Source organism: Papio anubis, chromosome 1 (genome assembly GCF_008728515.1).
Source record: "Papio anubis isolate 15944 chromosome 1, Panubis1.0, whole genome shotgun sequence".
In the NCBI taxonomy this organism is placed as follows: Eukaryota; Metazoa; Chordata; class Mammalia; order Primates; family Cercopithecidae; genus Papio; species Papio anubis.
In genome coordinates, this window is record NC_044976.1 from 157,452,822 (window position 1) to 157,478,428 (window position 25,607).

General features: G+C 48.8%; 1 protein-coding gene across 24 annotated transcripts in view; it reads left to right on the plus strand.

Annotated features, from left to right (window-relative positions):
• The window catches only part of PLEKHA6 (pleckstrin homology domain containing A6), a 159,601-nt gene that overhangs the window by 124,407 nt on the left and 9,587 nt on the right, over positions 1 to 25,607 (plus strand). For 16 of the 24 annotated variants that reach the window (XR_004179057.1, XM_031656674.1, XM_031656657.1 and 13 more), the window contains 13 exons: positions 3,011 to 3,091; positions 4,014 to 4,082; positions 5,324 to 5,404; positions 5,618 to 5,767; positions 7,131 to 7,226; positions 8,851 to 8,962; positions 9,580 to 9,719; positions 11,378 to 11,527; positions 12,827 to 12,956; positions 13,160 to 13,266; positions 23,470 to 23,646; positions 24,958 to 25,125; positions 25,201 to 25,334. Coding sequence is in view for 23 of the 24 variants with exons in the window: in XM_031656674.1 (XP_031512534.1) it covers positions 3,011 to 3,091; positions 4,014 to 4,082; positions 5,324 to 5,404; positions 5,618 to 5,767; positions 7,131 to 7,226; positions 8,851 to 8,962; positions 9,580 to 9,719; positions 11,378 to 11,527; positions 12,827 to 12,956; positions 13,160 to 13,266; positions 23,470 to 23,646; positions 24,958 to 25,125; positions 25,201 to 25,334 (1,595 nt within the window). In the remaining variant the exon portion in view is untranslated. The remainder of the gene's footprint in view (positions 1 to 3,010; positions 3,092 to 4,013; positions 4,083 to 5,323; positions 5,405 to 5,617; positions 5,768 to 7,130; positions 7,227 to 8,850; positions 8,963 to 9,579; positions 9,720 to 11,377; positions 11,528 to 12,826; positions 12,957 to 13,159; positions 13,267 to 23,469; positions 23,647 to 24,957; positions 25,126 to 25,200; positions 25,335 to 25,607) is intronic. The other 8 variants (XM_031656677.1, XM_031656678.1, XM_031656704.1 and 5 more) reach the window with 5 other exon arrangements.

Sequence of the window (25,607 nt, forward strand, 5' to 3'; positions counted from 1 at the left end):
TAATTGGATGCCTGCTCCGTGCCCCATACTATTCTAAGCATTTTTCAGATCTCTAACTCATTTAATCTTCATTACAACCCTGTAAAGTGGATGCTGTTATTACCCCCATTTTACAGGCAAGGAAACTAAAGCACAGAGAGGTTGAATAACGTGCCAAGAACACACAGCCAGTGAACAGCTGAGCTTGGAATGTGACTCCAAGCTTTTGACCCAGTTTACAGCTGAGGAAACATCTAATGTGTGACAAAGCTGCCGTCAAACCTCATTAGGATGAGTTCATGCTCTTAAAGTTACAGAAAAAAAACCATAAATTTGAAATCAGATGCTATAGCTGCAACTGTTGGTTCTTCTAGTCACAAGCCGTGTGACCCATCTCACTGGGGCTTCATGCCGATGTCGCAATTCGATTTTGTAATAGGCCTCAGGCACTAGGAAGCAGCAATGTCCACAGTTCAATAAGCAGGGATGGCTCCTGGCCCTGGAGGCCATTGCATTCCAGCTCCGAAAGCAGCTTATTGTGTCACACCATGAGCATTCTGGGCCATGTGGGAACAGATCCCAGGATTCCAACTCGGAGCAGGGACGGGAGGCCCAGGATCCTGCTGATGGGAAGCAAGATCCGAAGTGCCTTGCAGGGGTGAGGAGTGGGGCTCAGGGCCCATCCGCCTCCAGGTTCCCGAGCAAGCTGCCCTCCCTGTCGCCCATGTGATTGGCTTTCTACTCCATCCACAATGCCCTGTTGTCATAGCATTCAGTGCAGACAGCAGGGTCCCTTCTTGGGGGCTTTTGCTATCACAGAGGGGCTGGCCCATTAGGCTGGGGGCTTCAGAAATAGCCTTCCAGAGGACTCCCTCATGGATGAATGGTATTATTCTCTCTTTTTTTTTTTTTTTTTTTTTTGAGATAGGATCTCACTCTGTTGCCTAGGCTAGAGTATAGTGGCATAATCATAGCTCACTGCAACCTCCACCTCCCAGGCTCAAGCGATCCTCCCACCTCCGCCTCGTGAGCAGCTAGGACTACAGACAGGTGTGCAGCCACCACACCTGGCTAATTGAAAAAAATTTTTTTTGTAGAGATGGGTGCCCCACTGTGTTGGCCAGGCTGGTCTCAAACTCCCGGCCTCAAGCAGTCCTCTCACCTCTGCCTCTCAAAGTGCTAGGATTATAGGCATGAGCCTCTGTACCTGGCCAAGGGTAATACTCTCAAAAGGCAGTCTTGTAGATGAGAAGAGTCCAGGACATAGTCAGACACTGCTGCTCTAGTTCTAGCTCTGCCATTTACAAGGAATTTTTTTTTTTTAATCTTGGAAATGTCACTTAGTCTCTCTGGGTCTTTGTTTTCTCAATCATAAAATGGGCATTGTAGAACCTGCCCTTTCCTTTCAACCTCACAGATGTATTGGGAGAATCAAGCGGGGGTGCATATGGGAGCTCTTTGTCAGGCATCGGCAAGGAGTGACAATCACCACTTGCTGCTATGATTATTTTGTTTTTCCCAAACACAAAAATATCAATGAGCACTCCTTACCATGTATGAGGCACTGGGTTAGGTGGTTTCTTACAAAATCTAACATTTTGGAGAGACAGAAGGTAGCACACAAGAATCCTCCTAGAGGTAAGACCCACCTGGGCTGAAAGATCCCCAAAGCCGCAGCACAGGCGGGAGCAGGCCAGGATGAAAACACTCCTGCTCACTTCCTCTACTGCTCTAGATCCGCTTGTTGGGGAAGGAATGAGATACACACAGTTTACTGTGCAGGGATGGCTCCCAGCCCTCAAGGCCCTTGCATTCCAGGGCTAAACAGGAAAAATCCATTCCTAGGAAAGCCTTTTGAAATGCCGCAGACCCTGCAAATGGGGTGGTCGGTGCCCTTGCCTTGCCTACAACATGTAGAAGCAAGGCTGTATTTGGGCAGCTGCCTAAAAGGGGTAAGAGGAAGAAAGGACAGTGTGGGTGCAACTGAGATTGGAGAGATGATGGAAAAATCACAGGGGACCCTCTGAACAGGAACCCCAGATAATCTTCCCTAATGTGTGTCTTTCCTCCTTTCCTCATTCACTTTCCCTTCCAGAAAGCTTTCCCTGCACACTCCCTTCTGTCTTCTGCTGCCTTCCCCTGTAGAACCATGGAGTTAAAGGGACACAGCCAAGGACATTCCCTGATATCTTCACTTTTTGGTCCTTTCCCATTGGAACCAGTGGGGGAAATGATGGCATTTCTGGTTGATGTGTTGGCCCGCCCTTTCTCCCACCCCTCCTTTCCCTTCCTCTTCCTCCTCATCCCCTCCCTTCTTCCATTTCTCTCTTTTTAAATTGGCAAATAGTCTTTCCACCCCCATGTTCCTAAGGATTTTTGAAATAGAAAGAATGTGTTGGAGAGCCTGGTGTCCCTTTAACGTGGCTTGCTTGTTTTGGCCTCCTTGTTTGCTCCCTAGCATCATCTGAGATCCTCAAGGATGCTGCCAGCCCAGCTCTGGAAACCATGTTTAGCACTTTCTGTACTAGAGCCGAGGGTGGGCAGGGGCAGGGGCAGGGGCAGGGAGAGGAGCCAGGCCTCGGTATCCGTGGCGGCCCATTCAAAAACCAGGTCCTAGATTTTCTTTTTTGGTTGTTTCACTTAGTTCAACTTTGGGGAGATCCGTCTTCCAATTGCCTCTATGGTCTTTGTCCAAAGTTGTGTGAGAAATGAGATCAGGGCAGGGAGATGACAACCGTGGCCAATGCGGATGGGACCCATAACAACCAGGCACCTTGGGGAAGAATCACCAGGCCGGGGCCTCTGCAGTGCCTCCAGCAAGGTCCCAGTGGCCTCTCGGACCCTTCCGTGGCCTTTCTGCAAGGACAGCTTCAGTGCTGGTCCTGAAACAGAGGTCATAAGGGGTGAGCAAGCTCAGGATGCTGGGGGAGCTGCCCTCCCCTGTTTCCTGGGAAACAAGCACAGGTGGGTGAGGGGGAGATACCTACATGTGGGTCGGAGTGTGAATAGTCCGTTCCTTCCTCCGCTGCAGATGAGTGAGAGTGAGACTCTCATCAGTATGGTGAACCGCATGGTGGAAAACTCCTCCCCCAGGTCCCAACTCTTCATGCAAGTAAGACCTCTGCCTGGCAGCATGGTCCCTGCCAATGCCATTTCAGCTGCTTGTGCATGGTCGAGTTGCCCATCTAGGATGAGGCTCACGCCACCCAACCCGCTCATCTGCCTGGAGACAAGCTTGGCCTGGTCTTCTTTCCTTAATTCCACTATGTCACCTCCATTCTTCACTTTCATGGGTAAACTCAAGGCCCATTTCCCAAACCATCAAAAGAGCCAGCACCAACATCTCATGCCATGCTGGGGATCGCAACTCTGCTCTTCAATGTTCTGATTTCGATTTCGTATTTGTAATATATTGACAGACGTCACTGGGGTTAAAGGCATGAAGGATGTAATGGAACCATCTAATGTCAAAAGTGTATAGAATGTGCTGTGGTCACCAGATGTGGTGTCCAGGCCAGGCAGCATTTGCTGGACCCAGAGACACTTCTGAATTCTTGACAATTTTGGTTTAGACACAAGCCCTGTGACTGGTGTTCAGTCTACTAGGGCAATAGTTTTCAACTGTTCCCAATGCTCATTCTGACAATTCTCCCATGTCTTATCCCCACAGACAGCCATGGAGTTCACTGATGTTCTCATGGTGGTTACCAACAAGCCATTGGGAACTGCACACCCTGCAGTCCCTCTTAGCAGCAGACCCTAGTGCTTGGGGGAGAGGAAATACAGAGCATGACTCAAGCAGAGTTCTGATCTCTCCGGAGTCAGCCTAAGACAACTGGGATGGGGTTAGGCTGGGCCATCCCAGGCTTCCAGCCAGGGGATGAAGAATGAACTCAGGTCCCTGAAACAGAAACCATCAGAGGTGATGGACCACGGTCTCTGGCAGGAGCAGAGCGGGATTGTGATGTCAGCTTCCTATCCCTGCATACCCTCATCCTGCCCCTGCTGCAGTAACCGGCCTCATGTTCCTGCAGGTCCCTCCGTACCCAGAAGTGTTCCGGGACCGCCTCCATACCTACAAGTTAAACGAGCAAGACACAGATGTAAGATCAGCGCCCCCTGCTCCCTCCCTCCACTCCAGCCTCCCACTGCTGTCCTCTGCGGGGGCTGTCTCTCCATCCATCTCTCTCCTTCTGGTGGCTCTTCGTACCTTTGATTCATGTCTTCTCTCACCACAACAAGATTCTGCCTACCTCCTCCTCATCCCCCTTCTTTTCTGATCTACCACCTACTCACCCTTCCCTCCCATGCTGGCTGTATCCGTTTCTCCACTGAGCGCTTGGCCCTTTTGCCTACAGCAGGGAGATCTGCTTGTAACACGAATGCAGACTTTGTTGGGAGATAGATCAGTCTATTCTGTGCCCAGCATTACATTAGTCCCTACAGGTAACTAGAAAGGAGAATGCAGCTGTGCCCCTGCCCTCAGGGAGCTTCAGGGTAGTGGGAGATGCCAGGTAGCAGCAGGAAGTGGCAACACAGTATTCATGTCGTGAAGGGGAGCCGTAATAGGTTCTGCCAGGTGCAGGGAAGTGAGGCTGTGTGGGCTGAAGGTCAGGGACAAAACAAGTAGCACGTGAGTTAGACCTTGAAGTTAAAAGGCCCAGAGGGTAAAATCTGGCTCAGTAGAAAGGAGCAAAGCAGGTATTTGAGGAATAGCATGAATAAAGGTGTGGACTAGGAAAGCACAAGCCCTCTTTCTGGCCCCATCTGTCTGCTCTGCATCACCACTGGCCCTGCTTGGGTAGTGGATCTGCCCAGTGAGACTGGGAGAGGTTCCTTTCTGAAAGGACTAAACCTCAGAGGGAGGGTCAGCCATCCTGAGACTTTGGAGGCAAGAGGGAAGAACAGGATCTTGAGAGAGAAGGGAGAAGGTTCTGTGGGATTGAGGGACAGTTTCTACTGCTCACTGCTTTTCTAAGACTGCTTGTTCTGACACCCAGCCCGCCTCTTCAGTCCAGCCTAGGAGTTGAGGTCACATCATCTCCTCCGTCCTTTGTGAACGGCAACCCTTGGACGGATGGGGGTGCCAGAGCTTAACACTTGGCTCTCAGCCCTCTTAACCTAACTGACTTCCCCAGAGAGTAAGCATACCTCCCCTCCCAAGAGGAAGACCCATCTTCTTGTTCTCAGGAGCCACCAAGGGCAAGGTGAAGGCCCAGGGTTCCTCAGCAGGAGAAAGGAGAGGGTATCCAGAGGCCAGGCCCTGTAACTCCCAGGTCCCCACCAAACTGTGTCCTTCATCACCTTCTTTCTCCCTCTCCTTCCTCACTCTCTGGGACCCTAGAAGCTGCTGGGAAAATTGTGTGAGCAGAACAAGGTGGTGAGGGAGCAGGACCGGCTGGTGCAGCAGCTCCGAGCTGAGAAGGTGAGAAGCTGGGGGTGGCTTTAAGCTGGGGCAGATGGGTGAGGCTGGCTTGGAGAAGGTTGTGGGCTGCTGTCTCCATCCTGACTAAGATGACAAAGCAAGGACAGCCTCCACTCAACTCCCTGTTGAACCTCTAAGGTCTCAGGCCTCTGCTGTTCAATCCCAGAGAGGAGCTGTCAGGGCTGCTCACGTCATTCCCCTGCCTTTCTTCAGGAGAGCCTGGAAAGTGCCCTGATGGGGACCCACCAGGAGCTGGAGATGTTTGGAAGCCAGCCTGCCTACCCAGAAAAGCTGCGGCACAAAAAGGATTCTCTGCAGAACCAGCTCATCAACATCCGCGTGGAGCTGTCTCAGGCGACCACGGTAACCCAGGGAGCAGGGTTTATGCACCCCACCTGATCAGCACTAGGCAGGAGGGCAGCCACCTCCCAGCTTGTGCTGTCCTAGTCCAGTTTTCCTCAGAGGACAAAAGCTGAGTCCTCCCGTGCAGAGGGACATAAACAAAGACCTCAACATTGCCCTGCAAATAAATAGCAAGTCAGCCAGACTGCTCATTCCAGTCTCCACCGAGGAGATGAGCTTATTTCCCACAAGCTGTACCTGTACCTGGATTTCTTTGGGACAGCATGAAGTTGTGAGTTACTTATTTCCTTGGCTGTGCTAACACCTCTGCTGCCCACTTCTGTCTTCTCCCTCGGAGAAGCAAAGCACTGGCAAAAAAGCTGCTGCCAGCTGGCCGTGGTGGCTCACGCCTGTAATCCCAGCACTTTGGGAGGCTGAGGCGGGCGGATCACCTGAGGTTGGGAGTTTGAGACCAGCCTGACTAACATGGAGAAACCCCATCTCTCCTGAAAATACAAAATTAGCTGGCCATGGTGGCACATGCCTGTAGTCCCAGATACTCAGGAGGCTGAGGCAGGAGAATCGCTTGAGCCCACAAGGCGGAGGTTGCTGTGAGCCAAGATGGTACCATTGCACTCCAGCCTGGGCAACAAGAGTGAAACTCCAGCTAAAGAAAAAAAAAAAAAGGCTGCTGCCTTGGTCACTACTTCCCAGCAGGTACAGGCAGACCTTCCGGCACGGACTGCTTGGAGAATGGCTCCAAGAAGCAGCAGCTAAAGCCCCATGAAAGTGTGGCTCAGAAAGGAGGGAGCTCGCTAACCTCTGGATAACAAATATCCTCCTTCAGGCTCTTTTCTCTTTGCCCGCCACTTAAAAAAAAATTTTTTTTAAAGGACAGGGTTTCGCTCTGTCACCCAGGCTGGAGTGCAGTGGTGCAAACACAGCTCACTGCAGTCTCCATCTCCAGGGCTCAAGTGATCCTCCTGCCTCAGCCCCCAAATCTCCAGGACTACAGGGGCACACCACCATGCCCAGCTACCTTTTGTAATTTGTAGAGATGGGGTCTTGTCATTTTCCCCAGGCTATGCCCTCTAGTTTTTATCCCCTAATCTGGGGAGAATAGGAGGGTATGGAAGTGATATCATCCCTCTCTATTTTCTCTTTATTTCAGTTGGTGGTGGGATGGGCTGTTACATCTCTTGTAAGGCTAGTGTTTGGCTGTCACCAGAATGTCTCAGCCTGGTGCCCCTCTCCTTTGGTCCCTCCATGCCCTCTTCCCCAGATCTTCGGGCCTCTAGTACCCTGGCCCCAGGGCCCATTTCAGGATAAGGAGGAATGCCTTGGTGATGGTGGCTTTCTCAGTGAACACCTCTTCCCCCCACAGGCCCTGACGAACAGCACCATAGAGTATGAGCACCTTGAGTCTGAGGTCTCTGCCCTGCACGATGACCTCTGGGAGCAGCTCAATTTGGACACCCAGGTGAAGAAGGGCCCCTGAGCTGGCAGGGATTGAGATGTGACTAAAGATGAGGAGTTGGCCTTGAGACAAAAGCAAAGGTTCAGGTCATTGATAACAGACTCTAAGTTTCAGGATGAAGATAATGGGACACTTTAGGTTCAGCTCACAGGGCAAGGAGCTAAAGCTGAAGCTTGGGAGACTTCAGTTAGACACAAGGTGTTTTATGATTGAAAGGATTTCTTTTTCTCTTGGGATAGGGTCTTGCTCTGTTGCCCAGGTTGGAGTGCAGTGGCACAATCACAGCTCACTGCAGCCTTGACTGCCCCGGGCTCAAGCAATCCTCCCACCTCAGCCTCCTGAGTAGCTAGGACTACAGTCATGAACCACCATGCCCGGCTAGTTTTTTTTATTTTTTATAGAGACAGGGTCTCCCTATGTTGACCAGGCTGGTCTCTAACTCCTGAGCTCAAGTGGTCCTCCCGCCTCAGCCTCCCAAAGTGCTGGGGATTACAGGCATGAGCCACTGTGCCCAGCAGGATTTAAAAACAGACATGTAAATATAAATAACTCAGGCATTAGAAGAGTGGGCGGTAGGAATTTTTAGATAGGAAAGAGGCTTTTCTTCCTGGGATGGGTTAAAAACAGTCTGCCTGGAGGCAGGAGGATTGACCTGATGATCTTGAGGAGTTCTTGTTCTTTCCTTCCCTCTACCTTTTCTTCACACAGGCCCTGCCTCTTCTCTAGCTAGTTTGCAAGCCCTGTCTCTCTGATGCAGTTAACAACTGGTTTCCCCCATTTTCTTCTGTTTCCCTCCTGGTAATGCCACTCACCACCCTTACCTTGCAGCTGGTTAGGTAGGACGAAGACCTGCCTGGTCCAGAGGACCCAAATACCACGATGTCCCATGGCCAAGCCTCACTTGAAGCACAGACATTTTAGGAGGCGGATAGTGTTGTGGTCAAGGGCACTAACCTTCGAGTCCAAATAGACCCATATTTAGATGATGGTCATGCTGCTTACTAAATAGACGGCCTTGGGTGTGAGTCTCTTCATCTCTGAAGAGGGGACAGCTGCTGCCCTTATCTCCTAGAGTCGTGCAGCCGAAATGAGTTAGCACTGTATATGCAAAGTGCTTGGCATAGTGCCTGGTGCTGAGGGATGTTAAATAAATGGGAGGTCTTACCTTTTAGAGTGTCAACTGTAATTGAATTCATGACTCCTCAGGCGTACGCTGGGAGTGGGTGTTAGAAAAGGGCTGTTTGGATGTGAAGAAAAGCAGTAAAATGGAAGCTCTTGCCCCACGAAAACCAGGATACCATAAAGTATTCACTTAGATGGGCATTCACTCACAAACCAGCCACGCTTCCCCTGGGGGAACTCAGAAGGGTGCGTCCTCAGTCTTGGTTCAGAGACTCAGGCAATTCTGGGGTGCCATCTCCCAGAGGCTGAAGACAGAGGCAGCCCATGGGAAAGATGACTGCTGGAGGGGCGTGTGTGTGTGTGTGTGTGTGTGTGTGTGTGTGTGTGTGTGTGTGTACAGGGTGCCTGCCTCCTGCTGACCCAAAGGGATGTGGGTTCCGAGGGGTCTGGGCTGAGGGAAACTCCTTGTGGCCATTTCCTTTGATTCACTGTGTGGCTGCTTCAGAATGAGGTGCTGAACCGGCAAATCCAAAAGGAGATCTGGAGGATCCAGGACGTGATGGAGGGGCTGAGGAAGAACAACCCCTCCCGGGGCACAGACACTGCCAAGCACAGAGGTGGGTGCCTCCTGTGCCAGCCTCCTAGGCTGCCTGCCTCACCAGGAGTGCTCCAGTATTTCTGGCCTCCATCCCACTCCTGCCAGCTCACACTGTGTTCAGGGCCAGGCAGGGCCTTCTTGGGATGTCAGAATCTTCCCCTGGGTTCTAGGGTGGTAGGTAGGGCTCCCTTACCCCTGACAGAATAGACTAAGTAGACAACTCAGAGACACTGTTGACCCTGACACTCTAAAGTCCTCCCCAAAAAAGGTCAAAAGCACCTAAGCCTCCTTAACCCCCAAGCACATGGGCCCACTCGTGACCTGTGACCCCTACCTTAGAGTTTTCCTTGAGCCCTGGGACCTCAGACTGGCTTTCCTTGACACCTCAGGGACAACAGTATCATTTCCATCTACCGTCTTCCCCACCCAGCACACCTCTCAACAGTCAGCCTGTGGCCCCAGAACCTGTAATGAGTCCCTTTGGCAGGCCCAGGTGGCCCTGAGACACTAAGTCTGCCCTCCCACATCCCTGGATCTGGCTTCTCCCTGCCACCTCCACTCACAGTGCCCATCTATCTACCCACCAGGCAGCACCCCTCCTCCATTGCTCACCCGTCCCCTTCTGTTTCTCCCAAGGAGGACTTGGCCCCTCAGCCACCTACAGCTCCAACAGCCCGGCCAGCCCCCTCAGCTCCGCCAGCCTCACCAGTCCCCTGAGCCCCTTTTCACTGGTGTCGGGCTCTCAGGGGTCCCCCACCAAGCCTGGCTCCAACGAGGTAAGTTGAGAAATGCAGTAAAAGGTAGGTGGGGGAGGGAGGACCAGATCCTCATTTGTCTGAAATTATACAACTTCTGTGCCCATCTCTTCCCCACAGGCCTCCAGCCCTAGTGCTGGAGCTCTTTGTTTAAGGAGGTCATTCTCACACCCCATTTTGTGAACTTCTCTCCAGGTTTCCCCTTTACCTGTTCTCATCTCCATCTGTCATCTTTAGCTCCCTTTCAGTGAAGCCTGTTCCTGGGCACCAGGATGGATAGGAGACAGCACAAGGTTGGATAGGAGACCGCACACATTTCATAAGAATTTAAATCCAGAATGATGCCAGGATAGCAACAGGGTGAAGGGTCAGTGTGGGGAGCAGTTTCCTAGTCAGTCAATCAGCAAGTGTTTTCTGGGGCTCAACCGTGGGCATGGGGTGCCATGAGGCCCTTTTAGAAAGATACACACATGGCCGGGCGTGGTGGCTCATGCCTGTAATCCCAGCATTTTGGGAGGCCAAGGCGGTGGATCACAAGGTCAGCAGATAGAGACCATCCTGGCCAACATGGTGAAACCCTATCTCTACTGGAAAAAAAACAAAAAAACAAAAAAACAAAAAATATAAAAATTAGCTGAGCGTGGTGGTGCACGCCTGTAGTCCCAGCTACTCAGGAGGCTGAGGCAGCAGAATTGCTTGAACCCAGGAGGCGGAGGTTTCAGTGAGCCAAGATCGCACCACTGCACTTTAGCCTGGTGACAGAGTGAGACTCTGTCTCAAAAAATAATAATAAAAAATAAAAGAAAGAGGCTGGGTATGGTGGCTCATGCCTGTAATCCCAGCACTTTGGGAGGCCAAGGCAGGCAGATCACGAGATCAGGAAATCAAGACCATCCTGGCTAACACGGTGAAACCCCATCTCTGCTAAAAAATACAAAAATTAGCCGGGCATGGTGGTGGGCACCTGTAGTCCCAGCTACTTGGGAGGCTGAGGCAGGAGAATGGCATGAACCTGGGAGGCAGAGCTTGCAGTGAGCCGAGATCGCACCACTGCACTTCAGCCTGGGTGACAGAGCCAGACTCCATCTCAAAATAATAATAATAATAATAATAGTAATAAATAAAAAGAAAAGAAAAATAAAAGAAAGATGCGCACATGTGCTCAAAGGCTTCACTCAGGGAGCCCAGCATCCTATGAACCAAGACAAATTCATAGGAACGTGACGGCGTATGTCTCAACATTAAGCCACATGGTTCAGACTATAAACGCCCTGATGTTCCAACAGATAATTGGACCTAAACCAGGCCACAGAGCAGCAAGACAGGGAGAGGAACAAGGGAAAGGCATTCTAGGCAGGAGAGTGGGTGGAAGCAAAGGGGTGGGAGAGGAGCTGCCTGGCATGGGGGCGAGGCAATGAGAGAGCTTTGGGGAAAACTTGGGGAGCAGTGGGGAGTGGTGGACAGGTAGAGGCTGGGTCGAGGAAGGCATTGAAGGTCAGGCAGAGAGTTAGCTCCGGAGCTGGCACTCTCTTCAGGCCACGGGTGGGAGTGCAGTGGTCCCAGGGGCCCGCCCAGGTCTCCAGCAATGTTGTTGTCTGCCTCCTGCTAATGCTCTTTTCTCCTGCTCTCACAGTGGCTGCTCTTGTTCCTCCTAATGCTCTGGCTTCTGTCTGCCTCAGGAACCTGGCCCGCCTCGGCCTCCCCTCCCCAAAGCCTACGTCCCCCTGGAGTCTCCTCCAGCCGTCCCTCCACTCCCTAGCGAGAGCCGCTTCTGGCCCTACCCCAGCTCCCCTTCCTGGCACCGCAGTGGCGAGACAGCCAGGGGGCAGGTACCCATCACCCTTGGGTCCTGGAGGGTGGGGCAGGGGACAATGGGCAGAGGGCCAGGCCAGGGGGCAAGGCAGGGCCCTGGAGTCATTTTCCCCATTAATTTTCCCAGAGTTCGGTTTCTGTGGCGCCCCTGCTCAGCTGGACTCTGGGATAAGGAAAGGATAGTTGAAGCCATCACACAGGCCATCTTTCTGTGCCTTTTTGCTTTCTGTAGGTGATGGGGACATGAGTTACTGCTCCAACCCCAGGCTCATGGGAAGCCAGTGTTTGTGGGTGCTAGTATTATGCCCCACTCCCTACCAACATGACCAGCCAATGGGAACTGAGTGACACTCCCAGCAGTGCCATTCCGATCCCTTCGTGTGTCCATTCCAGGCCCCACTCCGCCCATACTATCTCTCTGCCTCCACCTTGTATTGTGTCCTCGCTGGGTGTCATGAGTTCCTGGAGTATAAGGATACAGGCCCTTTTCTCTCCTGTTCTGGCCTGTTGTCTCACCTGCATCCCTAGCCAAGATCCAGGAGTTATGCAGTTAGGTTTGGAAGAGGTTGTGTGGTGAGTAGAAAAAGTCCTGTGCCTAAAATTGGAAAACTCATATGTTCATCTAGGTTTAGCTATGTATAATTTGCATAACCCTTGAGGGTTTGCCTGGTGAGATGGGCAGAGCAGGTAATGTTACCCGTATGTGACAGACGAAGAAAGGGGACCTCTGTTCTCTAGTTGGGCTAGAACTGGAGTTGCTGACCTTTAGCCTGGTCTTCTTTCTGTATTCTTCTCACTGAGGCTTAGATTCTTCAACTGTACCACGGGAGCTGTGGCTCAGATGATGGCTGAGGTCTCTTCTAGTCTCGTGATTTTGTGAGCCCACACACTAAGTGCCCTTTTCATTTCCCTAGAATCCTGGTACCAAGGCCCGCCTGGTTCTGTTTGCTCATGTCTTGGGTAGGATTCCTTACAGGATCCTCAGAGACCCCCCATTGGCCATTCCTTGACTCTGGCTCACAGCAAGTCTGTGGTTCTTAGTGTCAGCCAAAACAAATGGTCAGGCTGAGGGGCCTCCTAGGGGCTATGAGCTCTCATTCCCCAAGATGGCCCATCATTGACCCTACTTAAAGTGCATGGATGGGAGGCTCCAGTGCATCCCTGTCCGCCTCCCAGGTGGCACACATAGAATTTCCTTGTTCCCTGTATCTGCAAGGGTTTGAGCTTCAACCATTGCAAAACAAAGAAACATCACTGGGGGCCAAGTTCCTGACAGCCATACTAACATCAGTCATCTTCTTGCCCTTTCTCTCCAGCCCAAGGCAAGCTACGAACAAAGCAAGAAAGACCCCCACCAGACATCATCCCTGGACACCCCCAGAGACATCAGCCTTGTGCCCACCAGACAAGAGGTAGAGGCAGAGAAGCAGGCAGCTCTCAACAAAGGTACTTTGTGACCCATCTTCCCCTAGAAGTAAGGCAAGGATGCTCAGGGAGGAGCCTTCGGTGCTCATTCACACCCAAAGCCTGGTGCCACACCCTGAGCTTTTTAATCTCGGTGGAGAGTGGGGCTGAGCCTGTCTCTGAGAAGTTGGCTTCCTGACTTCCTGCTCTCCATGAGGCCCACCGGCTACTCTGTCTTTCTGCAGTTGGTGTTGTGCCCCCTCGGACAAAATCACCCACTGATGACGAGGTGACCCCATCAGCAGTGGTGAGGAGGAATGCCAATGGGTTCACCAATGGACTCTCCTCCCAGGTGGGTACCTCTGAGAGCTCATGCAGGCCTGAGCTGGGCTGCAAGCCCAGGGGCCTGTGTGTGTACCCACCCATCTCCCTCTGCAGTTCAAGAAACTCAGGGCTGGAGAGGAAGGTGGAACATGTGGGAGGTGGGGCAAGAGCCCCACTGGAGGAGGAGCTCTCCTGCAGGGAGATGTGTCAGGGGATGAGGAAGCTATGCTGCATTAGTCAGGGTTCTCTAGAGGAACAGAACAGAACTAATAGGATATATTTTATATATATATATATATAAAAAAAGGGGAGTTTATTAAATATTAACTTACATGCTCACAAGGTCCCACAATAGGCCGTTTGCAAGCTGAGGAGCAAGGAGAGCCAATCCAAGTCCCAAAACTGAAGAACTTGGAGTCCAGTGTTCCAGGGCAGGAAGCATCCAGCACAGGAGAAAGATGTAGGCTGGGAGGCTAGGCCAGTCTCTCCTTTTCATGTTTTTCTGCCTTCTTTATATTCACTGGCAGCGGATTAGATTGTGTCCACCAGATTAAGGGTGGCTCTGCCTTGCCCAGCCCACTGACTCAAATGTTAATCTGTTTTGGCAATACCTTCACAGACACACCCAGGATCAATACTTTGTATCCTTCAATCCAGTCAAGTTGACACTCAGTATTAATCATCACAAGTCCACCCCTTGTCAACTTGAACCCATGCACATCTCCTGAGATCATACATAATCTTCAAATAAAGACAATAATAAGGTCATAATTACACCTAACATAATACGACTATCCTTCATACAACCAGAAACACACCAATCCCCAACCCAAACACTATCACATAAAGTTAACAATACTTAAATGCTGATGTGAGGTCACTAAATCCTATGTCATACGATGAAGGAAAAAGAAATAAAATATTTTCCTTAGCACAAGTGCATGCATGCACAAACATATTTTTAGCAAAAGAGGGAGGAAATACTCATGACCATTACAGTCCCTGCTTCTGCAGCTGGTCACGTGGTCATAGCTGGTATTGATGACCACTTCCTTCTGCTATCCATTCTGTATTCCCTCTGCCTTCAGCAAGCACCTCAGCAGGTCCTGGTGTTTTTCCTGGTGGAGTGACCAAACTTTCATTCCTGAGGGGTCTGGGCCATTTGTAATCCTGCCTGGATTAAGCTGTTGTAGTTTCCCATTGACCTTAATCACAGGATCTCTTAATACTAAGAGATGCCCTAATGGATCTCCTGTATTCCATGCATATTCTTCCTTACTTCCATTGTGGAGTAGTAGACTGATTTCATCTTGATAGTCCGGGTCAATCACCCCAGCCAACACTATAACTCCCTTCTTAGCCTGTTGATTTAAAGGTAGGAGGAGCCCAAAGTGTCCAGGTGGCAATCTTAACTTTCAGTTTAATGGAATTGTTGTGTCTCCTGGTAGCATATCGAGGGCTCAGCGTTGGTTTCTGTTGCTGGCAAATTGGGCACTCAGCAGTGGCCATAGCCAGGGCAGCGTTGGTGAGTGGAAGTCCATGTTGCTGAGTCCATGCATAACCCCCATCCCTGCCATCATGGCCACTTTGTTCATGGACCCATTGGGTGACTGGGAAAAGAGGCTGAGTGGTGTCCACAGAATGAGTCATCCTATTCATCCTGGATGGATCCTGGATAATAATCCTATCCAGGATTATTAAAATCCTCCTCTGCTGAGGTCACCTGTTGGTGAGCACTCACATAGTATACAAATATCTTCATGGTTTCTGACCCCTCACAGAGGTCCATCTACATACCTCTTCCCCAAATTTCTTTGTCACCAATTTTCCAATCGTGCTTCTTCAAAGTCCCTGACCATCCAGCCAAACCATTGGCTACAGCCCGTAAATCAGTATATAATCACACATCTGGCCATTTCTCCTTCCATGCAAAGTGAACAGCCAGGTGCACTGCTTGAAGTTCTGCCCACTGGGAAGATTTCCCTTCACTGCTCTCCTTCAGGGATGTCCTAGAAAGGGGCTGTAGTGCTGCAGCTGTCCACTTTCAGGTGGTGCCTGCATATCGTGCAGAATCATCTGTGAACCAGGCCCTAGTCTTCTCTTCCTCTGTCAACTGATCATAGGGAACTCCCCATGAGTCCATCAGTGCAGGGTAGGGGAGAGAAGGCACGGTGGCAGGAGTGGAGGCCATGGGCATTTGAGCCACTTCCTCATGTAACTTACTTGTGCCTTCAGGACCTGCTCGAGCCCAATCACGTATATACCACTTCCATTTGATGATGGAATGCTGCTGTGTGTGCACTACCCACTTTATGGCTAGATGGACCAGAAAGCACCCAGTTCATGATAGGCAGTTCAGGTCGCATGGTGACTTGGTGGCCCACAGTCAAACATTCAGTTTCCACCAAAGCCCAGTAACAGACCAAGAGCTGTCTCTCAAAAGGAGAGTAGTTATCTGCAGAAGATGGCAGGGCCTTGCTCCAAAATCCTAGAGGCCTCTGCTGTGATTCATCTATGGCAACCTGCCAAAGGCTCCAAAAACATCCCTATCTGCCACTGACACCTCAAGCACCATTGGATCTGCTGGGTCATATGGCCCAAGTGGCAGAGCAGCTTGCTCAGCAGCCTGGACCTGTTGCAAAGCCTTCTCTTGTTCTGGACCCCACTCAAAACTGGCAGCCTTTCAGGTCACTCGATAAATGGGCCAGAGCAACACACCAAATGAGGAATATGTTGCTTCCAAAATCCAAATAGGCCTGCTAGACTTGTGCCTCTTTCTTGGTTGTAGGAGGGGCCAAGTGCAGCAACGTATCCTTCACCTTAGAAGGAATATCTTGACAGGCCCCACACCACTGTACCCCTAGAAATTTTACTGAGGTAGAAGTTCCCTGAATTTTAGTCAGATTTATTTCCCATCCTCTGACATGCAAATGTCTTATCAATAAGTCCAGTGTGTTTGCTACTTTTTGCTCACTGGATCCAGTCAGCATAAGGTCATCAATGTAATGAACCAGTGTGATATCTTGCAGAAGTGAAAAGCTATCAAGGTCTTTCTGAACAAGATTATGACACAAAGCTAGAGAGTTGATATACCCCTGAGGTAGGACAGTAAAGGTATATTGCTGGCCTTGCCAGCTGAAGGCAAATTGCTTCTAGTGGGCCTTATGGACAGGAATGGAAAAAAGGGCATTTGCCTTGTCAATGGCTGCATACCAGATACCAGGAGATGTGTGAATTTGCTCAAGCAATGAAACCACATCTGGTACAGGCAGCTGCAGTTGGAGTCACCACTTGGTTAAGCTTATGATAATCCATTGTCATCCTCCAAGATCCATCGGTCTTCTGCACAGGCCAAATGGGAGAGTTGAATGGGGATGTGGTGGGAATCATCACCCCTGCATCTTTCAAGTCCTTGATGGTGGCACTATCTCCACAATCCCTCCAGGGATGTGATATTGTTTTTGATTTACTATTTTTCTAGATAGAGGCAGCTCTAATGGCTTCCATTTGGCCCTTACCACCATAATAGCCCTCACCCTACCAGTCAGGGAGCCAATGTGGGGGTTCTTCCAGCTGCTAAGTATATCTATGCCAATTATGCATTCTGGCACTGGGGAAATGACCACAGGATGAGTCTGGGAACCCTCTGGACCCTCTGTAAGTCAGACCTGAGCTAAAACTCCATTAATTACCCGACCTCTATAAGCCCCTACTTTAACGGGAGGACCACAGTAACATTTTGAGTCCCCTGGAATCAGCTCAGAGCCAGTGTCCAGTAGTCTTCGAAATGTCTAATCACTTCCCTTTCCCCAATGCACAGTCACCCTGGTAAAAGGCCAGAGGTCTCCTTGGAGAAGGATGGAAGAAAGATTCACTGCATAAATTGTCGGTAATGTAGTGGGGTCCTTCCTCAAGAGGACCCAGCCTCCCCTTCATTCAAGGGATTCTGCATCTGTAAACTGGCTTAAGTCTGGAAACTGACTGAGAGGCTGTGATTCTCTGTTTTTATAATTCAAATTAGTCTTTTGTCCATTTGACTTAGAAGTTTTCTGCTTTATAAATTAAGTAGGAATGCAGTAGGCTCCCTACCAATTTCACTTCTAGGAATACCAGGATTAATTAGCCAATGACAGAGGTCTACACGAGTCAGACTATTCTGATTGCTGTTTTACCTCTGCTGTCCATTACAGTAGCTACAGCCACCTTGCCTTTGATGGTTGAGTGCCACCACTTGGACCCTGCCACCTCGGGATCCAATTATTCTCATTGTATTTAAATTTTGTAGTTGAGTGACTGCAGTTCCCACCATTAGATCTGACATGCAGAAAACAGCAATTATAGGGCTCTTCAAAGATGCAAGTGCTGCCCTCACAAATCTGTTTCATAATGCATTGGTCAAGGGTGTATCTTCTGGACTCTCCCAGCTGGAATGAGTAGGTCTAAAGTGACTAATCCACTCCACCATCCCAGTCTCCCTGAGCCTTTGGATCCCTTCCTCTACATTAAACCAAGGGAGATCAGGCATTTCCAGCTTGCTCACAGTGGGCCATCTTTTAATCCATATTTCAGCTAACCAAGCAAATAAACTATTAGAACCTTTTTTAACTCCCTGAGCTGCAACATTAAATGCAGAGTCCCTACTTAGTGGGTCCAAATCAATAAATTCAGCCTGATCCAACACTATGTTCCTTCCACCATTATCCCACACTCTTAATATCCATTCCCATCCCTGTTCTCCAGATTTCTGCTAATATAAATTAGAGAATGCAAACAGTTCTTTTAGAGTGTAGCATACCTCCTCATGGGTCACACTCTCAACCTCGCCTCTAGGGGCCCACTGGGGTTTTAGTCTAGCTGTAGGTCTAGAAGCAAACAGAGGCGTTGGGGGTGCCTCCCGAGGAGAATCAACATTATCTTGCCTGGCAGCTGCTTCAGGGGAGGCCATGACTGTTGCCTCTGGTAGCACAGGGTTTATCTCCTCAGACAAAGGTGGAAAGGCTGATGGCAGCATGGGTCAGGGAGGGGATGTTGCCACTATTGGGAATGGAGAAGCTGTTCCTTCTGGCAAAAAAGGTTCATAAGAGTTTACAAACTCAGTGTCCCTAGCTTCATCAGGGTCTTCCTACATGTCCCCATTCCAAGTTTCAGAGTCTCATTCTTTTCCAATCAATGCCCTCACTTTAATAGTAGACACCTGGCAAGGCTGTGCATGCATCTTTCGTTGTAGGTCAGTCACTCACATGATAAGAGCTTGTGTCTGTTTTTGCACAATTTCAGCTCTTTCTCTATAGGAGATAAGACTCTAACTCAGAACAGTCTTAGCATATTTGAGGCTCAGTATCTGCTTCTGAAGCTGGGAGATACAATCCCTGAGTTCATCATTTTCTTTCATCACTGTCTACTGAACTTAGGAGCAACCAACCAACTTCACTATGTTCCTTGGTTCTCCACAGTGGTCACTAAACTCCTTGCGTCTCAACGAACCATGAATCAAGAGTGTCAAATGCATTTATTTTGCATAACTCTCTGAACAGTTCGTGCCAAGGACTATCAATGTTCTCCATACTATTAGAAGTAGAGTCCTTAGCATTTTTGGGTCTAATCATACTAAGCAGCCAACTCCAGAAGCCCCAAAACCAATGAAAGAACTCTATCCTTAATACCAAAATCTGTATTAGTTAGGGTACTCTAGAGGGACAGAACTAATATGATATATACATATATATATTTATTTATATGTATAAAGGGGAGTTTATTAAGTATTAACTTACATGATCCCAAGGTCCCACAATAGGCTGCCTGCAAGCTGAGGAGCAAGGAGAGCCAGTCCGAGTCCCAAAACTGAAGAACTTCAGTTCGATGTTGGAAAGCAGGAAGCATCCAGCATGGGAGAAAGATGTAGGCTGGGAGGCTAGGCCAATCTCTCCTTTTCACGTTTTTCTGCCTGCTTTATATTCACTGGCAGCTGATTAGTGCCCACCAGATTAAGGGTGGATCTGCCTTCCCCAGTCCACTGACTGAAATGCAAATCTCTTTTGGCAACACCCTCACAGACACACCCAGAATCAATACTTTGCATCCTTCAATCCAGTCAAATTGATGCTCAGTATTAACCATCACATATGCATAAAAAATATAAAAGAGTATTTTACAAAATTATCGTACTATGCTATTGATGAAATACAAAGCAAGGAAAGCAACAAAAGTCAGTGTTCAGAGTCAAATGTGCTGACCCAAGGCAGTGTGAATTTCCTAGGGCTGCCAGGAGTTAACAAATTACCACAAACCAGGAGCTTTAAAACAATGGAAATATTCTGTCACAGTCGTGGAGGCTAGAAGTCCAAAATCAAGGTGCCAGCAGGGTTGGTTCCTTTGGAGACACTGAGACACAATCTGTTTCATGCCTTTCTCCTGGGTTATGGTGGTTCCTGGTAACTCTTGACATTCCTTGGGTTGTAGATGCATCAACCAAATCTCTGCCTCCATCTTCACATCACCTCCTTTTCTGTGTGTCTTCTTTCCCATCCCATATAAGGATACCCATCATTGAATTTAGGGCCCACCCTCATCCAGGATTATCTTATCTTGAGATTCTTAATTACATCTGCAGAGACCTATTTCCAGATAAGGTTACAGTCACAGGTATTTGGGGCTAGGACCTGGACATCTCTTTTGGGGGGTACTATTCAACAACTTCAGTCCACTCTATGATACCCAAATTTCATGCCCATTTCACTTGCAAAATACATTCACCTAACCAACATTCCCAAAAACCTCAGTCCATGACTGCATCCTAAGTTTAAAATGTCATTGAAATATCAGCTCAGAAGTCCCGTCCCAAATCTCATCATCTAAATCATCTCCATCTGGTATGCATGAAACTCGAGGTATGATACATTTTGGGGCAAAATCTCTCCATTTGTAAAACTAGAAAACAAATTAATTGGCCAGGTGCAGTGGATCACGCCTGTAGTCCCAGCACTTTGGGAGGTCAAGGCAGGAGGATCACTTGAGCCCAGGAGTTTGAGACCAGTCTGGACAACATAGTGAGACCCTGCCTCTACAAAAAAAATTAAAAATTAGCCGGATGGGTTGGGTGCAGTGGCTCACACCTGTAATCCCAACACTTTGGGAGGCCGAGGCGGGTGGATCATCTGAGGTCAAGAGTTAGAGACCAGCCTGGCCAACATGGTGAAACCATGTCTCTACTAAAAATACAAAAATTAGCTGGGCATGGTGGCACATGTCTGTAATCTCAGCTACTCAGGAGTCTGAGGCAAGACAATCGCTTGAACCTGGGAGGTGGAGGTTGCAGTGAGCTGAGATCACGCCACTGTGTTCCAGCCTGGGTGACAGAGTGAGATTCCATCTCAAAAAAAAAAAAAAAAAAAAAAATTAGCCAGGTGTGGTGGTGCATGCCTATAGTCCTAGCCTGCTCCAGGAGGCTTAGGCTGGAAGATTGTCTGAGCCCTGGAGGTTGAGGCTGCAGTGAGCTGTGGTCATGCCACTGCACTTTAGCCTGGACAACAGAACAAGACAAAACAAACAAACAAACAAACAAACAAAAAACAAAGAAAGAAAGAAAGAAAGAAAGAAAGAAAGAAAGAAAGAAAGAAAGAAAGAAAGAAAGAAAGAAAGAAAGAAAGAAAGAATTAATCTGCTTTCAAAATACAGTGCTGGAGGAGAGGCATAAGTAAGTCATTCCTGGCCAGGTGTGGTGGCTTACGCCTATAATCCCAGCACTTTGGGAGGCTGAGGCAGGAGGATCACTTGAGCCCAGAAGTTTGAGACCAGCCTGGGCAACATAGTGAGACCCTATCTCTATTTTAAAAATAAATTTTAAAAAATAAAAATTTTATTTTTGTTGCTGTCCCAACAAGGAGAAATTGGAAGGAACAAAGGAGTCACCATTCCAAGCAAGTCTGAAATCCAGCAGGGAAAATTCTATTAGTTTTCAAGGCCTGAGAATAATCATCTGTGACTCACTTCCCTGCCCTCTCGGTCCACAGAGGCTCCATCAGCCCCTGCCTCTAGGCCTGCTTCTTTGAACCCTGCCTCTTTGGACCCTGCCTGCATCAGGCTTTGTTCTGAGTCATTCTTGCTTTTCCTTGAAGGTTAGCATGTGTATGTAGCTAACTACCTCTATTAGCCTATTTCCTGCCTGTAGAATCTCAGAAGTCTCACAGCTATTTTCATTTCATCTTATCTCTGTTCCTTTCTGTACAAGCTAGCAGTGTTTCTGCATATATAACAGTCTCAAAAACTTTGTAGGCCCCCTTTGTATTTCAAGGGTATCCATTCTAGATAACTCCATCTCTATTTCTGGCTTCTTCTGGGATGGTCGACTGGGTTCATGAGACATCCCTAATCTCTTTAGCAAAATGTTGTCCAGCCACATCCTTGACCCTCTCTCTAGGGCACACTCTTCCTACGATGAGTTTCCTAACTTCAGCATCCTTTGTGAACTCGGTAGGCTGAGAACCTCCCAAATAAAAAAGTGCTGGTTTCTCTTGGCTTAACAGTTATTTTCTCAATTTATCTTGTCTATAATTTTCCTATAAGTACAAAGAGAAACCAAGCCACACCTTCAACACTTTGTTTGGAAATCTCCTCAGCTAAATATCTAAGTTCATTACAGCCTTCAAGTTCTGTTTCCGCTCAGCAGTAGAAAACAATACATTCACATTTCTGCCACTTTATAATAAAGATGGCTTTTCTTCCGTTTCTAATAACACGTTTCTTATTTCCTTCTGAGACCTTACCAGAAGCATCTTTAACATTCATATTTCTACCAGCATTCCAGTCATGATATATATACGATGGGCCCTCCATATCTCTGGGTTCCACATCTGTGGATTCAGCCACCACAGATCAAAAATATTCAGGGGAGAAAAATAATAGAAAACAATAAAACAGTAAAAATAAAGTAATAAAAAGCAATACAGGCCAGGCGTGGTGGCTCATGCCAATAATCCCAGCACTTGGGGACAAGAGGATTGCTTGAAGCTAAGGGTTTGAAAACAGCTTGGGCAACAAAGCAAGACCTCAACTCTACAAATAATAATTTAAAAATTAGTCAGGTGCAGTGGCATGTGTCTGTAGTCCCAGCTACTTGGAAGGCTGATGCAGGAAGATTGCTTGAACCCAGGAGTTCGAGGCTGTGGTGAGCTATGATTGCACCACTGCACTCCAGCCTGGGTGACAGAGCAAGACCTCATTTCAGAAAAAAAAAAAAAAAGAAAGAAGGAAAGAAAAAGTAAAAAAACCAACAATACAGGATAACAACTAGTTACATAGCAATTTACATTGTATTAGGTATTGTAAGTAATCTAAAGGTGATTTAAAGTATACTGGAGGATATGTGTAGGTTATATGCACATCTATGCCATTTTATAGCAGAGATTTGAGTGTTCATGACTTTTGCTATCCATCAGGATCCTCGGACCAGTCCCCTGGGATACCGAGGCATAACTGTATTCTCTAGGGCAATAGAAGCTTTCTTTTCTATGCTGTTTACTTCCTCTGAGCCTTCACCAGAATCACCCTTAAAGTTCATATTTCTGCCAGTCATCTCTTCAAGGAAATCCACTAGACTTTTTCTATTATATACCTTGAAATTCTCCCAACCTTTACCCGTTAGCCAATTACAAAATCTCTACCACATTTTTAGCTATGTGTCATAGCAGCACCCCTTTCCCAGTACCAAAATCTGTGTTAGTTTCCTTGGACTGCTGTGAAAAATCACCACACACAGGGTGATCTAAAACAGTAGAAGCGTATGCTCTTATGGATGTGGAGGCCACAAGCCCAAAATCCAGGTGGTGGCAGCGTTGGCTCCTTTTGGAGGCCGTGAGGGAGAACCTGTCCTAGGCTTCTCTCCTAACTTCTGGGTATTGCTGGCAATCCTTGGCATTCCTTTCTGAGTAAATGAACCACTCTGATCTCTGCCTCCCTCTTCATGTCATCTCTACTCTGCATGTCATCTTCTTTTCTGTCTCTTATGAGGACACACCATTGGATTTAGGGCCCACTCTAATTCAGGATGATCTCATATTTCTAAATAAGGTTATACTCTCAGGTACCTGGGGTCAGTTCTTGGACATATCTTTTGGGGACCACTCTTCAGCCCACTACAGGCAAACTTCCCGTAGAAGGTAAATGTTAAGGGTTCAGGATGGAAAAGCTGGGTGGGGGATAAGGCACTTGTCAGAGCCCTGTTTTCCCATGGCAGCAGGAACGCCCCAAGAGTGCTGTGTTCCCTGGTGAGGGGAAGGTCAAGATGAGTGTGGAGGAGCAGATTGACCGAATGCGGCGGCACCAGAGTGGCTCCATGAAGGAGAAGCGGAGAAGCCTGCAGCTGCCGGCCAGCCCGGCCCCCGACCCCAGTCCCCGGCCAGCCTACAAAGTGGTAATGCCTTCCCAGCTACCCACAGGCATGAGCCTGGCATCTGCCAACACTTCCTACTCCCAGGGCATGGCCAGCTGGGGCCTGGGGGGTTTGAGAGGAAGGAGAGGGGAAAGAACCCAAGCTGGGCACCTGGGAGAGCCAGAGAGTCCTCTCTCCCACCAGCGGAAGAGTCTTTCAAGTGTTGACTTTTTCTTGTTTTAAGAAAATAACTCACAAAAAAAAATGCCTTAATTATTTTTGTTGAAATGAATTATACAAAATTCACTTAATAGAGAATAGTACAGAATTCACCACACAGAAATAGCTGTCACTTACGCATGTTTCTAGAGCATCTCCTCTGTGCCTAGCATTGGGCTGGCTGCAATGAAGATAATCATAATAGCTCACCGTCACATGGCACAATATAATCCACAAATCCCTTTCATGTTATTTCATTTAATCCTTTTAGCAACATTGGGTTAGGAATTATTATCCTATTTTGCAGATGGGGAAACAAAGTGAGGAGAAATTAAAGGATTCCTGGGCTACACAGCTCTATTAAGTACAGAGCTGGATGTAGCCCAAGACATTACTTAACTTTTGTTTCCATTAAATTTTAGAAATATGGAAAAATTATGACTCATAAGTCCTGTCCTCAACAGCTTACATTCTAGTTGATGGATTAGGACTTCTATAGTATGAAATCATTAGAAGTTAGCTGGGTGTGGTTGGCTCCTCATGCAAGTAATCCTAGCACTTTGGGAGACCAAGGTGGAAAGATCGTTTGAGGCCAGGAGTCTGAGACCAGCCTGACAACAAAGCAAGACCCTGTCTCTATAAAAACATGTTTAACAAGTAGCTGAGCATGGTGGATGCACCTATAGTCCCAGCTACTTGGGAGGAGGCTGGGATGGGAGGACTCAAGGCCAGGAGTTTGAGATTGCAGCGAGCTATGATTCTGTGGCTGTACTCCAGCTGGAGCGACAGCAAGACCCTGTTTCTTAAAAAATCAAAAGAAGAAATCAATACAAGTCACACTAACTCAACTGCCCAATTATATAGCGAAGAATGTGAATACAGGGTACAGCAGGATGGGGAACAGCAAGAACTGACATGAGATGTTGATGAGATGTTGCCTCTGGGGCCTGGCAGGTGGGCAGGCTTTGGGTCAGTAGAAAGGAAAGAGGATAGTTCTGCAGTAGGGTGTGGTGGGAGCAGTGGGGTGGCAGCTAGATCAGGCAAGCTGGGAAGGGAAAGCAAGGACAGGGCATGGCTAGGGCTGCCTGGAGGCATGGGTAGCCGTGGTGCGATCGTGACGCTGCTGTCCCCTAGGTGCGCCGCCACCGCAGCATCCACGAGGTGGACATCTCCAACCTGGAGGCAGCCCTGCGGGCAGAGGAGCCTGGCGGGCAGGCCTACGAGACACCCCGGGAGGAAATTGCCCGGCTTCGCAAAATGGAGCTAGAGCCCCAGCATTATGATGTAGACATCAATAAGGAGGTGAGTGGAGCCAGGAAGGGCTGTAGTGGGAGACTCTGGGAAGGGACAGAGGTGGTGACCCCAGCCCCTCCATAGCTCTCCACTCCAGACAAAGTCCTCATCCCCGAACGGTACATTGACCTGGAGCCTGACACTCCTCTGAGCCCTGAGGAGTTGAAGGAGAAGCAGAAGAAGGTGGAGAGGATCAAGACACTCATTGCCAAATCCAGGTAACCGGCCTGGGTGAGCCTCTACTTCCTCTGCCCACCCTGGCACCTAGGACACCTGGGCCACTAGAAGTCGTTGGGGGCACAGAGCCTCCCCAGGGGAGAGCACATCAAGGTGGTGGCTCCAGGCAGCAGACAGGGCCCAGCTACCGGCAGAGGCAAGGATGCTGCTGTCAGGTGCTAGTAAGACCCGCCAGGCTCGTGCACATCACACCATCAAGACAAAACTGAAGGCTCGCCCTCTGGTGACTTCTTTTCCCCTTCAAGGCTGCCCTA